This window comes from Peromyscus californicus, unplaced genomic scaffold (assembly GCF_007827085.1).
Source record: "Peromyscus californicus insignis strain IS unplaced genomic scaffold, ASM782708v3 Scaffold_14__1_contigs__length_90479793_seg_2, whole genome shotgun sequence".
In the NCBI taxonomy this organism is placed as follows: domain Eukaryota; kingdom Metazoa; phylum Chordata; class Mammalia; order Rodentia; family Cricetidae; genus Peromyscus; species Peromyscus californicus.
Window position 1 is genome coordinate 23,037,699 of NW_026294436.1, and position 15,338 is coordinate 23,053,036.

The following is a 15,338-nucleotide window of genomic DNA, read 5'->3' on the forward strand; positions in this document are numbered from 1 at the left end:
GAACCACAGCCAAAATAAACTCTTTCTTCCTTAAATTGCTTTTGGTCATGGTGTTTTATCACAGCAACAAAATTAACTATATAAGTGGGGGAGACCTGTTTCCAAGATTTTCTTTTTAATAGTAGGAAATTAAAAAGTCCGGGCTAGCAAGAGAGCTCATCGGGTAAAGGTGTTTGGTGTCCAGGCTGATGACCTAGTTTGCTCCCAGGAAGGAGGAGTCACGGAAGGAAGGCGCGAAGTGATGCCTACACACTGTCACCTGACCTCCACATGTGCTCACACACATAATAAATGGAGCTAAAATATAAAATTTAGATATAATCTTAAAAGTTCCCTGAGGTCTAAGAGTCACCTATCAGATCATTTTTTCATTTATACTATTAAATAATTCTCAATTATAGGAATAATGCAGCAAAAGTTTAATTTTAGGTTTCTTATTTGGAACTTAGACTATTGTCTCCCACTTTTCAGTGTGGTTCACTAAAAACCTATTTATGAAATACTCATTTCAATATAAATTTCAATTACCTTTTTTTTTTTTTTTTGGTTTTTCGAGACAGGGTTTCTCTGTGTAGCTTTGCGCCTTTCCTGGGACTCACTTGGTAGCCCAGGCTGGCCTCGAACTCACAGAGATCCACTAATTTCAATTACTTTTAAATTAAAATAAGCTTTAGTAGTATAAGCTAATTGTAACTTAATTTATAAATCCAACTACAAAATTAAAAAACCCCTTTTAATGTCAAAATATTATTTGATTTCCTTAGTAATTATCAAGGAAATGGTGAAGTCATTGTGGACTCTACCTTGAGGTGAAGTCAGCACTAGATGAACTATCCACGATGTTTCTTTTGGCAGCATTCAAGACAGGGGCTGATGGCACATCTTTTGCAGGTTCAGCTAGAATAAATGATAAAACTTCAAAATTGTAGGTTCAACTTATTTCTAACACTATTTCAGACACTCTGAGCCCTAAGTAATCATTTAAATTTTACTTTCTATTTCCATCATTACTTATACAGTAATCATCCCCTTTCTGTGCTGGGGATCAAGCTTAGGACCCCAGAACTGTCCTGGTTCTCTTGACATAAACTCCTTCTAAGAGAAATGTACCCTTAAATAATTTCTAAATCAAAAGAATTTCTTGATATAATCTGACTTTTAAAAATTCACAAAAGGTTCATGGGGTGAGGTACCATAAAACAAATACAGGTATTCAAAATAAGGATAAACCTGAGCGTTTAATCTTGTGAAATTTTCATAAAACTTTGGACACACCAGGTCAGTTTCAGTTTTGTTTTTTATGAACTAGCTAGTAATTTGGTAGTTAATTAAAGATGGTCAGATTTTTTTACTGGATTAAAACCCCACTATATCTAGCTTACAAGTAATTCTAGGGAAACAACTTGGTTTTGATGGATGTGTAAGCAAAAGCTTTGTTAGTATTGAGTACTGGGCTTCTCAGAAGAAATCACAAAAAAATGCAAGTAAAAAGCCACACTGATTGCAAAATACTATATAAATACTGGTTATGGCAATTATTAAAGAGAAGTGACCTTCATGAAGAGCCTTAAGGATCTCAACTTCTTTCAAGGTACTATTTATCATCTACTGCTCAGTGTTCAGAATCTGCTTGAAGTGGTTTTGAGATACCGGGAGAGATCAAATGCAACGATCTCCTGGTGCACAGAGTGGCCTGAGGGCAGCACTTTTATAAAGTGAGAATATATCCACCAGAATGACACACCGCAGCTCTTTTGGTAGTATACCCCACACCCCTCTTGGTTCCTAATCTTTTTTTCCCTCCTTTGTGTCTCTGGGAAGGTAGAGGTTAACTTCAGTGATCAGAAAAAAGAAATTTGAGTCAAGGAAAGCTGCTAAGTAGCTGGGAAACAGAAAAATCACATTTTGTACTGGGTACAGTAGCACTGTTATCAGGAAAAACTGGCCCCCTAATTTTTGCTGTTAGAAAGTTCTAAGCTTAGAAGAAATGCTAAACTTACCATCATTTTTCCCTTGTAGGAATATGTGTTTGATTTTAAAACGAAAGCCAGTTTTACTGTGCTAAATACGGCACTGCTATAGAAAAAAAAAAAATCTAGGAGGAATTCTTTATTTTTTTTTGCTTTCTGGCGATAAAGAAGTTTAAATCCGGGGCTGTATGCAAGCTAGGCAAGTACCCCACCACTAAGCTGTGCTCCCAGCCTTTGCCAGCAATTCATAGTCGTTATTCCTAAGGACCTTTACAACAGCCCTCTTATTTCTTATTAATTTTTAATCATAATTACACTGTAATAACAAAGGCTACTAGTTTAAAAACTATATCCACAAAGTGTTTCATGGTTTAACAAAAATCAAGTTGTAGGTTAAGGTCCTAATGTGAGTGGAGTTTGGGTAACATAAAGTTAAAAATGAGGACTCTAACAGGCAGTAAAAACTACAGACAGGAAAAAAAGATTTAAGAAGCATACAGCACCAGCGAACACTAAATGTTCCATACATAAGATGTCAAATACAGGAACTATTTTTTCTGTTTCTTGCAGATAATTTGGTGCCTTAAATATTAAAACACTTAGACTCTTATCAAGGATAATAGCTGAAATCTAAAATGGTAACAAGCTTCTATCTAAACGAATAACCAGATGAGGTGCATAAACTTCTCATTTTTCTACATTAAAATGACAAAGATTGATTACCTCCTTGTGGACGGACAACACGTGGCTGTACAAATGACGGCTTCACAACTTCAAACCACCAGAAGAGTTCTGCCATGAACACCAAATAATTACTCTATACAAGAGAGTTAAGAAAATTAAAAGAAGCCCTAGGTAAAACCGGCCACAGCCACCAACAGCTATCCTTTATCCTCTCAAATGCAGATCTGAATTCTACCCATTCACTATTCAAAATACTCACTATACTTTATTAAACCTGGAGTAAAAAGTTTAGCGCCTGTAAATGCACAGTCAGATCTCTGATCTTTTGTTTCATAGGTCAGAAAGAATCTCCCAGGCATCACTATCTCTAGCTATGTAGAACTCTGAGGTAATAAATGTCCTTTTCTTCCAGTGGAAATACAAACAAATAGCATAAAGAGTATTGACCATTAAAAAAAAAAGTATGCTGGGCAGCAGTGGCTCACGCCTTTAATCCCAGCACTCGGGAGGCAGAGCCAAGCGGATCTCTGTGAGTTCAAGGCCAGCCTGGTCTACAGAGCGAGATCTAGGACAGGCATCAAAAACTACACAGAGAAACCCTGTCTCGAAAAACCAAAAAAAAAAAAAAAAAAAAAAAAAAAAAAAAGTAAGAAAACAATTTGAAAAGTAATTAAATATATAATAAATATTGTATGCACATTTGATAATGCTAAATTCAATAGTAATCCACATGCTACGTAATATCAAACTCTATAGATTATGACTAAACTAATCTAGAAATATATAAAAACATTTTTAAAAATCATTTAATACAGCCTTCTAATTTTGAAAACATTAAGGCTAGCAATCTTTTCTTATTTATACTTGAAAACACAAATAATTCTTTAAATGGCTTAAAGGAGTTCTCAAAAGCATACTTCTATAGGATTATACACATAATATGTAACTACTTATATACATTCATATGTATGGTTTGGGTTTTCATTTTGTCTTTGTTTTTTTGAGACAGTCTCGAAACCTGAGCAGAGGGATTACAGATGTGTCCCATTATACTAGGGTAAGGCTTCTATGTTAAAATACATATGAAAAATAATTTCAATTTTAGGTATTTAATATATTTCTAAAAGTAGCACTATACAAAACCTGTTTTCCTCATTATGGAAATATGGGGTGTTTTCTGATGTCTTGCCTTCTGCTTATCTGCTAATTTTGAACGATCCTCAAGGCACTAAACATACTTCTTTCGATCCAAACATAAACATACTTCCTCGGATTTCGTCACCTGGATTTTGTCATATTTAAGTTGGTAATGTTCACATAGTCACCTACCACCTTATAGCTCCAGAAAGCCAAAGAATCAAGGATGCCTCCAAGGTCTCTGTTTTGAGCAACTGTTACTGCCGCTTAATAAAATGAAGACGCCTGGGAGAAACAGGTGATGAAAGAAGTCTCTGACCCTTTCCCCGAACATCTCAGTGGACTGGAGAAGTGTGAGATGTGAGGCCTTGTGGAGGGTTGACCCAGAGCAGAAGACAAATTTGCTAGTTTTTCTACTTTGCTCTCAGTATTTGTTTTCACTGTAATTTTCCAGGCTATCCAAATGCTTATACACAAATAGCTATCACTTGAAGCTATTAAAATCTGAACTTTCTTGTAAAAATGAGAAAGATTCAATCCCTTACATTGTGGCTTGGACCGCACCTTGCCTTCTTACAGCTTTGTACTTTTAATTATATCTATTACTTATCTTTCTTCTCAACTCTCTTCCACTGAAAGACAAGACCTTCTCTCACTAATCATCATGTCCTATTTCTCCGCACTATCTAATGAAATATTCCTTAAGAACATGATCAGGCCAGGCGGTGGTGGTGCATGCCTTTAAACCGAGCACTTGGGAAGCAGAGACAGGGGGATCTCTGTGAGTTTGAGGCCAGCCTAGTCTACAAAGTGAGTTCCAGAACAGCCAGGGCTGTTACACAAAGAAACCCTGTCTTGAAAAACCAAAACCAAATCAAAACAAAACAAAAACCAGGCTCAGATCAATCCTGTATTTCTTTGCTTCCTAGTGCCTGAACCACTCTAGTCTCATGAACTACCACTCCTCCAGAACTCACTGGTTCAGGTCACCACAGACTTCACTTTACTTGACTTCTCAGAACTACAGTGTTCATGATCTTTCTCCTCTGAAATACTGCTAATATCTATGACCACCCACTACTGAATGAATCCTAAGTACACTGACTATACTTACATATATAATGGCCTACAGAGCATTTGCCTTTATAAATCTCAAAGGCCAAAACTGAAACAGTGCTCATCTCTATAAAGTGATCCTATTCCAGTTTACTCTTACTGGTGGCATTTCTATTCCAGAGACCCACAGTCAGGCATTAAGGAGAGAGCAAGAAACCTTCGAACACTCAGCCCTAAAGGGGGTGTCTCCATCAAACCCCTCCCTCAGAGAACCCCATAGAAGACGAGGTGGAGAGAGCATAAGAGCCAGAGGGGATAGAGGACACCAAAACAAAGCCCTCCACATCAGTATGATCGACACACACACAAGCTCACACAGACTGAGGTAGGATGCACAGGGCCTGCACTGGTCTGTACCAGCTGGGGTCCTAGAGTTCAGAGGAGAAGTGGGCACATTCTCCCATCCCTAACCCAGAAGTTCTATCTTGTATGATAACCACTTGCAGATGAAAATGTAGTTTCCTCCAAGGGAGTCTCATTGGGAAAACAAACTACTCTTAAGGGTAGGCTACATGCCCAGCAGTAGATGACCAACAGAAAATGAACTCAACGGCACCTTTGGAAGTTCCCTGTCTCATAATGTTGTGTCAGGGCTCTTCCTTTTTTTTTTTTTTTTTTTTTTTTTCGAGACAGGGTTTCTCTGTGTAGCTTTGCGCCTTTCCTGGAACTCACTTGGTAGTCCAGGCTGGCCTCGAACTCACAGAGATCCGCCTGGCTCTGCCTCCCGAGTGCTGGGATTAAAGGCGTGCGCCACCACCGCCCAGCTGGGCTCTTCCTTTTTAAAACTGTGTGTGTGTATAATTTTTTTCCATCCTTCCTTTTTTTAACCTATAGGTCCTCTATGTGTGTATTATGTTTAGAATTTTTATGGAATTCCTGAGTGTGTGAATGAGTGGGTCTCTGTTTCTTATGCTTTCTCTTAGGCTCTTTTCCTTCTGTTTGATAGTTTTGTCCAATTCCAATGTGTTTTATTTTATTTTGTTATCATTCCATAGAAGCCTGTTTGCTTTCTAATGAGCGACAGAAAGAGGGTGGCTCTGGATGGGAGGGGAGATGTGGGGGAGGTGGGGATGAGCTAGGAGGAGTAGAGGGAGAGGAACTGTAATCAGGATAGATTGTCTGGAAAAAAATCTATTTTCAATAAAAGGAAAACAAAAGATTGACCATTTAAAAAAATTTAACCAGCTTTATCAAACATCACATTCTCCAAGGTTTGTAATCCCATATGTCAGACTACAAGGCCTAGAAAGGCAAGGCCTATGGTCTTCACTCTATGTTTACAGTCTAAAAGAGTTCCCAGCACAGAATAAATACTTATTGAAGAAATGTATAAACTGACCCATAACAACAACAACAAACGGAAGTCAGCACACAGCCAACACTGACAAAGGCATCTCTGGCCTGATGGTAATCGTCACTGTCACCGGACTGAACTCACAAGTGCCTAGGAGAGGAGCAGGAGGAAAGCACACTGCTGGTTAAGTCCGGGAGCCCATCTCCAAGGACAACTAACCTAGTGGAGAAGAACAGTCTAGAATGTGGACAGCACCATCCGAGGGGCTGGCAGCCCAGCAGGAATAAGGGAGGAAGAGGAACCAGCTCGAGTAGGTATTCTCTCTGCTTCCTGTTCCCAGTGAAGAAGGCTCTGCTCCATGAGGCCTTCTCCACCACAGTGGCCTGCCTCACCAAAGGCCAAGAAACAACAGAACCAGCTGCCCATGGACCCAAGTCTCTGAAACTGAGTACAAGGAACTCCTTCCTCAATGCTTTACTCAGACACCCGTTACAGCAGCAGCAGGCCGACTGGCACATTGAGATCACTGTGACCCACACTCTGCATTAGTCTTTACGGTAGACCTTCTAAAGCCAAAGGGTAAACTTTGTAAGTACTGCTGCTAGGGTCTAGCCTACTAGTACAGTTAACTAGAGCTGACTTCATCTTTTGAAAAAACACCCCTAAAATGTGCAGTAGTTATCTGTCGACAGAAAAGGATATTTATTTTAAGGACCTGATTAAGAGTTGTCCTGATAAGATAATGGCAAAAATTGGCCACAAGATGGCAGAACAGGAAGAAATAATTTCCCTGGTAACTAAATGAGATTATTTCATTATAAAATTATAATTAAATGATAATTGGTCATATTCCAGAAATGGTACAACATTAATTTAAAATCATCTTTCCCCAATTTACTTTGAGACAGAATCTCACTCTGTAGCCCTGGCTGGCCTGTAACTCACTGAGATCAGCCTGTCTTTACTTCCTGAGTGCTGGGGTTAAAGATGTACATCACCACACCTGACCTACTTCTTTTTTTTTTTTTTTTTTTTTTTTTTTTTGGTTTTTCGAGACAGGGTTTCTCTGTGTAGCTTTGCGCCTTTCCTGGAACTCGCTTTGGAGACCAGACTGGCCTCGAACTCACAGAGATCTGCCTGCCTCTGCCTCCCGAGTGCTGGGGTTAAAGGCGTGCGCCACCACCGCCCGGCCCTGACCTACTTCTTAAATATATGTAGCATGTGTCTGCATGTGGGGTCATGCATGTGAGCACAGATGCCTGTGGAAAGCAGAAGATGGTGATGGAGAAGTTACAGGCTGCTGTGAGTCACTTAACATGGGTACTAGGAACTGAACTCAGGCCCTCTGGAAGAGCAAGCAGTACATGCTTTTAAAACCCCTGAGCTGTATCTTCCAACCCCCACTTCCGTTAGTCAAGAAGGTCGACACAGCTACATATTTAAACAGTGTAAACAACACAGAATATACAGAATGGAGAAGGCTAGTAAACCTTAACACCTTCTCCCATATCCAGTACCACACTCAGAAGAAATTACTTATGTTTTATAGTTACCTTAAATATATAAAAGTGTGCCTTAGCACCTATCTGCAATTGGTTCTAGGACCCCATATAGACACCAAAGACTTATGGATGTTTAAGACCCTTCCATATGATTGTGTAGTATTTACATAGAATCTATGTGCACCCTTCCATGGGGGGGGGGTTGGCTTTCTCCCTCCACAATGTGAGTCCTGGGGATCAAACTCAAGGTGTCAGGCTGTAGTATGAACCTTTACCAGCTGAGTCATCTCTCTAGCCCCACAGGATAGCTAAAATCACCTCTACATTACTTACTAGTACTTAATACAATATGTAAATAGTTATTACACTGAATTGTTTAGGGAATAATGGGTCAGTGGTCCTGAGTTTGATCCCTAGCCCTGACGGAAAAAGAGGAGAAAGGTTTAAAATATGCATGCACAGGCACACACACACACTCACGCACACAGTTATAGTCTTTTTGTTGACTTTACTCTCACTTAACAATGTCTTAGGGAGCTTTCTGTTTCAACAAAAACAACAAAACTCTCAACTACCTTCCTTTACATAGACCAACTATATTATAAAACATTTAAATTAGCCGGGCGGTGGTGGCGCACGCCTTTAATCCCAGCACTCGGGAGGCAGAGCCAGGCGGATCTCTGTGAGTTCGAGGCCAGCCTGGTCTCCAAAGCGAGTTTCAGGAAAGGCGCAAAGCTACACAGAGAAACCCTGTCTCGAAAAACCAAAAAAAAAAAAAAAAAAAAAAACATTTAAATTTATGCCTCTACTAAAATGCATCATTCCTAACTTTTCAACATCAGAGGCAGTCCTTTATGTGCCTTTCATCGGCCACTATCCCTTTAAAAAATAGGCTATCAAGTACACTGCAAGGGAGCTAGGCTCCAACTAGGCACAGCCTGACCCTTCAATGCTTTTTGGGTGTGCTCAGGATATAGTACAGGAACTTGCCCGGGCAATGTCCAATAATCCTCCAAAGCAGCCAATTTATACTTCTACAACAAAAATTCATTTCCCATACATTCCTCAACACCCACTATTAAAGTTAAAGTGGAAATGAGGTGCCGAGCAATATGGACCAAGCAATTTCCCTAGAGTTTAGAGCCTTAAGATAGTAGGCTAAATTCAAACTTGTAGTTGTGATAATTAAGCAAAGAATGCATAACGTGAACAAAGACTTTTTGTTGGCAATTACTTATTTAAATAAGCTTGACTTAAGGAAATGTTTTTATATTTGGATCATGCTCAAAATGATCTAAATATCAGGATTACATGGTTTATTGAAAGTCTACATTCTATTCTATTCTCCAAAAGGACAGGAAGGAACGCTATCAAACTTAATCTATAGCAATTTTTAAACAAATATACATCTTAGGCATATGACAAATTTTCATTTCATATTATAGAAGTAGCACTTATATTTTATAGAAACTGCTAGCAAAATCATTAGTAAGATATAAAGCAAATAATGGTGTAGGTAAACCTTCAAAATTGATTAATCAAGGTTTCTCTTTTGATGTGTCAGAGTAGGGAGTGGGTACCATTTGAGTCACTGGGACTAGTGCCTCATTTGGAAATGCTTTTTATCATTGGCTCTATCTTCTGCCCTTTGGAGATCCTGAAATGGACAAAGGAAAAAGAGGAGAGACTAGAGAATAAGAATTCCAAGTGTAAGGTGCTAGCATATTCAGAGAGGAGCTCTTTAGTACTTCCAAGCAGGATTAGCACTGGAACTCTGATCAGGCCCAACAGAAAATGGTTACCTCTAAGCCAAACTTCTAATTAAACTAAATGTATTATAAAGTCACTTATTCCTAAAGCTTGGAAACTAAAGAAGCACATGGAGTGACAAAATTAATATTGTTACAATGGCCAACTTCCTGAAGGGATCTACAGAGTCAATGTAATCCTCATCAAAGTTCCAATGACACGCTACAGAACTAGAAAAAAACAATCCTGAAATTCATGTGGGAGCCCCCAAACCCTGAAGAGCCAGAGTAACCCTGAGCAAAAAGAGCATTTGACATCTGATTTAAAAATCTACCAGAGGCTAAAGATGGCTCAGTGGAGCAATGTGGACCCAAGGCTGGATCCCCAGCATCTACAGAAAAGCTAGGTGCAGCAGCCCTTATCTTAACTCCACATACACACACATCCCAACACAAATACACAGACACAGACACAGACCAAAGTGTTTCATTTGGTTCTCTAAAAATTCTTCACGAAAAAGAATTTTTCATTACTGTTTTTGTTTGCTGTTTCTTTGACAGGTGTCTCATTATGTCCCCGGGCATGAATCTAACTCATGCTTCCCCATCAATTTTCAGCATACTAGGATCACTGGCATACACTCACACTCAGCTTTGAAAGGAAGAATCTCATCATTTTTAACCTATGATCAAAAACCATTTAATGGTTCATAATCTACTCTGCCCACACCAAGACAACAGGTCAATTTTATACATGAGTTTGTGTTTGCCTTTACAATGTAAAAGACTTATAGTTAGCAATGGATGCTTAAATAAGAAGAAAAAAAAATCAACCCCCCCCACAAGTTCTTTACTGATAAAGTGAATTTGTAAGCTTTTATTTACATACATTTATTTTTGGAGAAAGGCTCTATCTCTGCTGGCCTCAGACTCATTACAAAGCTTAACCTGGCCTTGAACTCCTGATTTTCCTGCTCCCACCTTTTCTATTGCTAGACTTGAGGAGACTCAACCTGGGCCCTTGTGCATGATGGGTACTACTGCACCACTGAGATACACCCCAGCTTGTTGCCATGGTTTTTAAACTTTATCAAAAGGCAAAAAGAGAATGATTTAATTTACCTTTATGGATGAAGCAGCATAAAGCATATCTTCCAAGCTGAAATGGCAGCAATGGTTTAAGTATTCTTGGCAAAATTCCTGAATCAGCTGTAGATTATACAGGCTATCGGCCAAAGACATAGTTTCTTTCAAACAAATATCTTCAAATAGAAAAGGGGATGACTTTGGGTTAATTAGGAACACTTCATAACTACCGACAGTACAAATACACAGTTACGGAAAATCTGCTTAGCAAACGTGTTTGTGAGAGCCACTAGACAGAAAGTTCTCCACTTTCTTTGCCATCTATGCACAGTTCAGAAACAGATCCCCGGAACACCTACCCTCCAATCGGACAACACCAGGGCAGTAAAAATGAATAAGGGCAGCTAATGCACAGCCGTCTGTACCATCCTTCAGCAAATTTTCTACCAATGGAATGCACGGCAGTTGCTTAAGTAACGTTTGTTCTTTCCTGTAACGAGCCTACAACACAAAGAGATCTGAATAAATACTAAACAATGCAGAGAGAACAAACAAACAAAACCCCACCAAACTGTAGACTCTGGTTCTTAATAATATTAAGAAAATATGAATCAGGAGAAACAAGAAATACCAACTACTCACCAAGGTTAAACTGACAGCAACAATACTACTTTCAAATCATAAACGAATATAACTGGAGGATTTAAAAAGATGACAGACACACAGTGCTATGTTCACTACTGGGCACAAAGAAGCAATCAGTGCAGGCTAGTTGTTATTAGCTAGTAGCTCCCCTACAGGCAAGAAAAATAACGCTTATGACTTACTGATGGTGCAGAAAGCCTTTTATTGGCAAACTGTATGATTACATAGGCTATTGATATTTAGTAGTCACTTTTAAAAAGATTTATTTTGTGCATATGAGTGTTTTGCCTGCATGTAAATATGCAGACTATATGTGTGCCTGGTATCTGTGGAAACCAGAAGAGGGTCAGATTCCCTGGAACTTGAGTTACAGAGGGTTGTGAGCCACCATGTGGGTTCAGGGAACTGAACATGGTTCCTCTGCAAAAGTAGCAAGTGCTCTTAACTATTGAGCCATCTCTCCAGCTGTAGGTATCTTTTGTTTGTTTGTTTGTTTGTTTGTTTGTTTGAGACAGGGTTTCTCTGTGTAGCTGGGCACCTTTCTTGGAACTCACTCTGTAGCCCAGACTGGCCTCGAACTCAGAGATCCTCTTGCCTCTGCCTCCCGAGTGCTGGGATTAAAGGCATGTGCCACCACTGCCTGGCGGTATCATTTTTATAAAAGAGCAATTTAAATGTTTTTCTTCCAATTCTATCTAAACTGTTACCTCTGCAATTTATAAGTTAAAATACAATTGTGAAGAAAAATGCTTGTGAGACTAAAAACAGAAAATTTCAAATTTATTGAACAAAACACTTAACACATGAAGGTGCAATTAGATTCTTTTAAAGACAACCTCCAGAAAACATATGCACCAATGAAGAAAAGAATATTTATTTCTGCTTCTCTCTCCCTGGGTACCGGTTGACAAGAATCATGGAACATGTTTTTCTCTTGAAAAAAAAAATTTGGAGGAGTGCAAGACAGGCATTATATCCCTAACTCACACATTACCTGTATTTAGAAAATAATTATTTACATGTACAAATCTTTCACACAGATTCTACTTTTCCTTTCCTTTCCTTTTTTTGGGGGAGATGGCTTTGACATCTCAATCCTCCGGCCTCAGCTTCTGAATGCTGGTGTTACAGCTGTGAGACATCTTGCACAGCCTACCCAGGACTGTTTGATCACTGACTTTTAAAGTATAAAGTGTTCTGTTTGTATGTATGTCTGCACACCAGAAGAGGGCACCAGATCTCATTATAGATGGTTGTGAGCCACCATGTGGTTGCTGGGAATTGAACTCAGGTCTTCTGGAAGAACAGCCAGGGCTCTTAACCTCTGAGCCATCTCTCCAGCCCCCTGATCACTGACTTTTATCTCATCCCTAAGCAAATTTCATTTTGTTGCTGGGAGATAATTTAGAAGAGAGAGGGAGGAGAGGAGGAGAAGAAGAAGAAGAAGAAGAAGAAAGAAAACCACCCAGTGGTGAGCTTGCTTTCCAGGCAGTGAGCACTGATGCATACCCGCCTTCTTGTTTCCAACTATCTGGCAGGAGGGCTGGACTGAACCAACTTAGCATCACCAGCAAAACTGGTTTCACTTATTCTATTCCCTCTGTCAATTAGCATCCGTGAATAAGGAGTGTGTGTGTGTGTGTGTGTGTGTGTGTACGCGCGCGCGCGCGTGCATGCATGCATGCGTGCGCGCACTCCCACTAACAATGAATGTCTGTGGTTCAGACAATGAGTGGCAGGCCAAAGCATTTTCCTAAAGGCTATATCCTATAAAATCCACTGAGCAAATCAACTTTAACATGAGGTTTGTACAATTCCCAGATAAGTTATCTACAGTCCATGAGCTACAGGGAGTCTTTGGTTTGTTTGTTTTCTGTTTTAACCGCCCATACTTAATCCTGAAACATCAATCATCAGGTGAAATCAGAGTCTCACAGTTTAGGTGCAACACTGGTGAGGACACAGATAAGCTTTTGCTCTTTCACCAGATAGTGACGGGTTAACTTCAGTTAGGGTCAAAAGAAAACAATTGTGCCAAAACTAATTCAAACAGGCAGACAACTTACACATGGGATTATTCAAATTCCCTTTTATGAAAACTCTTAATACTAGCAAGATTTTGTACCGTGGGTTGTTTTACCCACTGGCATTAGTAATTAGTAATAATGGTCTATGAATGTTGAGAAGAGCAAAGGTGTCTACTCTTTAAAATGCCCTTAAGACTGGCTGGACCCACTATTTTACATGATGAAAGTATATTAAAACCTAACCTCTCTACTCAATCACAAACATATCTGCATGAAATAGTGACACCAGCAAGCTATAAACAATACCACCAATACCACCACAATTCTGGAGAGAAAACTGAAGGAATGAGGAGAACTTACTGGAACCAGTTTCCAAAACCATTTGGAAGGAGACTTCAGAGGAAGCAGCGGAGGGAGAAAAGATAAAGCAGGAGGTGAAGGAAAAGTCTATCAGAATCATCCAATTAGCAAGTTACAGTGGGCTTCTGGGAGTGCGGCTCTCCATTTACAGTTCTCATGTGTTCTATGATAATCAACACTTCAGTTAAAGCTACAGAAATTCCTAACAGCCAAGACCAGTGCCATCTCCTCTTCTTAGCTCTCCCCATACAGAATCACATTTTAGGATACTAAGGCTATTTTAGCAACAAATAATTTTATTTCACAGATTCAGAATCACATATTGTACTTAAAAATAAATCCATATTATTAAAGTAAAAAGATTGTAAGGTTTGATTCTTAGATATTAGTAGACCAACTGTAGAAAGGAAAAGTCTTTCTGAAGGGAAAAAAAAGTCTCTCCAATAAACAGAAGCATAAGGCAAATAGCAATGTAGCTGAAGTGACTGGGAATCAAAGGGTTAATAATTTTGCTATCTAAAGGTGTCCTACAGATTATCATTTTTTATTCTTTAAAACCTAAATTCAGTAAGTTTCTAATCTCAATATAAATCAATTTTTAGTGATTATTTATTTTGCATTTCCGAGAGTAATGCTGGCATCTCTAAAGCACACGACTAGACCACCATAAGCACACTTCACACTGCAGTGTGTACCTTTTGACCTCCGGGAGCTTCAGCTGTGTGATGCTCTTTAGATTTTTGTTCTTGTTCCATTATGTCTTTCAAGTGTTCATTGACCTTAAAATAGAAAAATCAATGTGAATTTGCATTAAAATACAGCAACAAAATGACATGGTTAGATCCCCAATATCAAATACAAGTAACATACAAATAAGATGTCATTTTTAAAACTAGAAAATAGTATGTCCAAGGAACTTTATTTGAAACTCTAACATCAGTTCCATAAAGTAACACAGTATGTGTTGAGCACCTACTGTATGCCAGAAACTGGAAAGTTCTAGTAAGAGCTTATTATACTTGTAACATGTATTGTACTTCTAGGCATTCAACACACAGAGCCCATCTGAGATAACAATTATAAATTCTGTACGAAACATAAAAAGCAAGGCTGGAGTACATGTACAGCTCAATAACAGTGGATGAGGCAGCATGTGTGAGGCCCTGTGTTCAACCCACAGCGTCAAATACAAACATTTATGCATGCATGTGTATACACGTAAAAAACCTGCTAAAGATAAGCAAAGGCAAGTGGAAGGACAGGACTCAGGAAGAAAATGAACACAATGGACTGTATTTGTGTTGATATGGTGTTCATTTTAAATGACAACTTGACACAGTCTATAGTCACCTGGGAAGGGTCTCAATGAGTGACACTGGGTTGGCCTGTGGACATGTCGATGGGAGATTGTTTTAAGCTAACTGATATGGGAAGATATAGCCTACTTGTTGGTGGACCACTGGCAGGAGCAAGGAGGTGGGATGATGGGAAAGTAGTTGGTACTGGTGTGTGTGTGTGTGTGTGTGTGTGTGTGTGTGTGTGTGTGTGTGTGTGTGTGTGTGTGTGATGAAATGTGTAAGAGTGGAGACACTGAACTGCACACAAGTAAGCAAGCAGCATGTATTCATTTCTCTGTGCTCTTGAGTATGATGTGACTAACTATGTGAAGTCCCTGTTTTGACTTCACCACAAAATGACCCCACAAAGTCAGGGTATTTTATCACAGCAGTACAGTTCTCCAGGTCGTGGTGACCCCCAGCCATAACACT

General features: G+C 39.2%; 1 protein-coding gene across 4 annotated transcripts in view; it reads right to left on the bottom strand.

Moving 5' to 3' along the window:
- Camsap2 (calmodulin regulated spectrin associated protein family member 2) overlaps nucleotides 1–15,338 on the bottom strand; it is an 89,057-nt gene that overhangs the window by 20,088 nt on the left and 53,631 nt on the right. For 2 of the 4 annotated variants that reach the window (XM_052737074.1, XM_052737075.1), the window contains exons 4-9: nucleotides 14,265–14,348; nucleotides 13,570–13,602; nucleotides 10,897–11,038; nucleotides 10,574–10,713; nucleotides 2,694–2,787; nucleotides 804–897 (exon numbers count right to left, since the gene is read on the bottom strand). In XM_052737074.1, coding sequence (XP_052593034.1) covers nucleotides 804–897; nucleotides 2,694–2,787; nucleotides 10,574–10,713; nucleotides 10,897–11,038; nucleotides 13,570–13,602; nucleotides 14,265–14,348 — 587 coding nt within the window. The remainder of the gene's footprint in view (nucleotides 1–803; nucleotides 898–2,693; nucleotides 2,788–10,573; nucleotides 10,714–10,896; nucleotides 11,039–13,569; nucleotides 13,603–14,264; nucleotides 14,349–15,338) is intronic. The other 2 variants (XM_052737076.1, XM_052737077.1) reach the window with 1 other exon arrangement.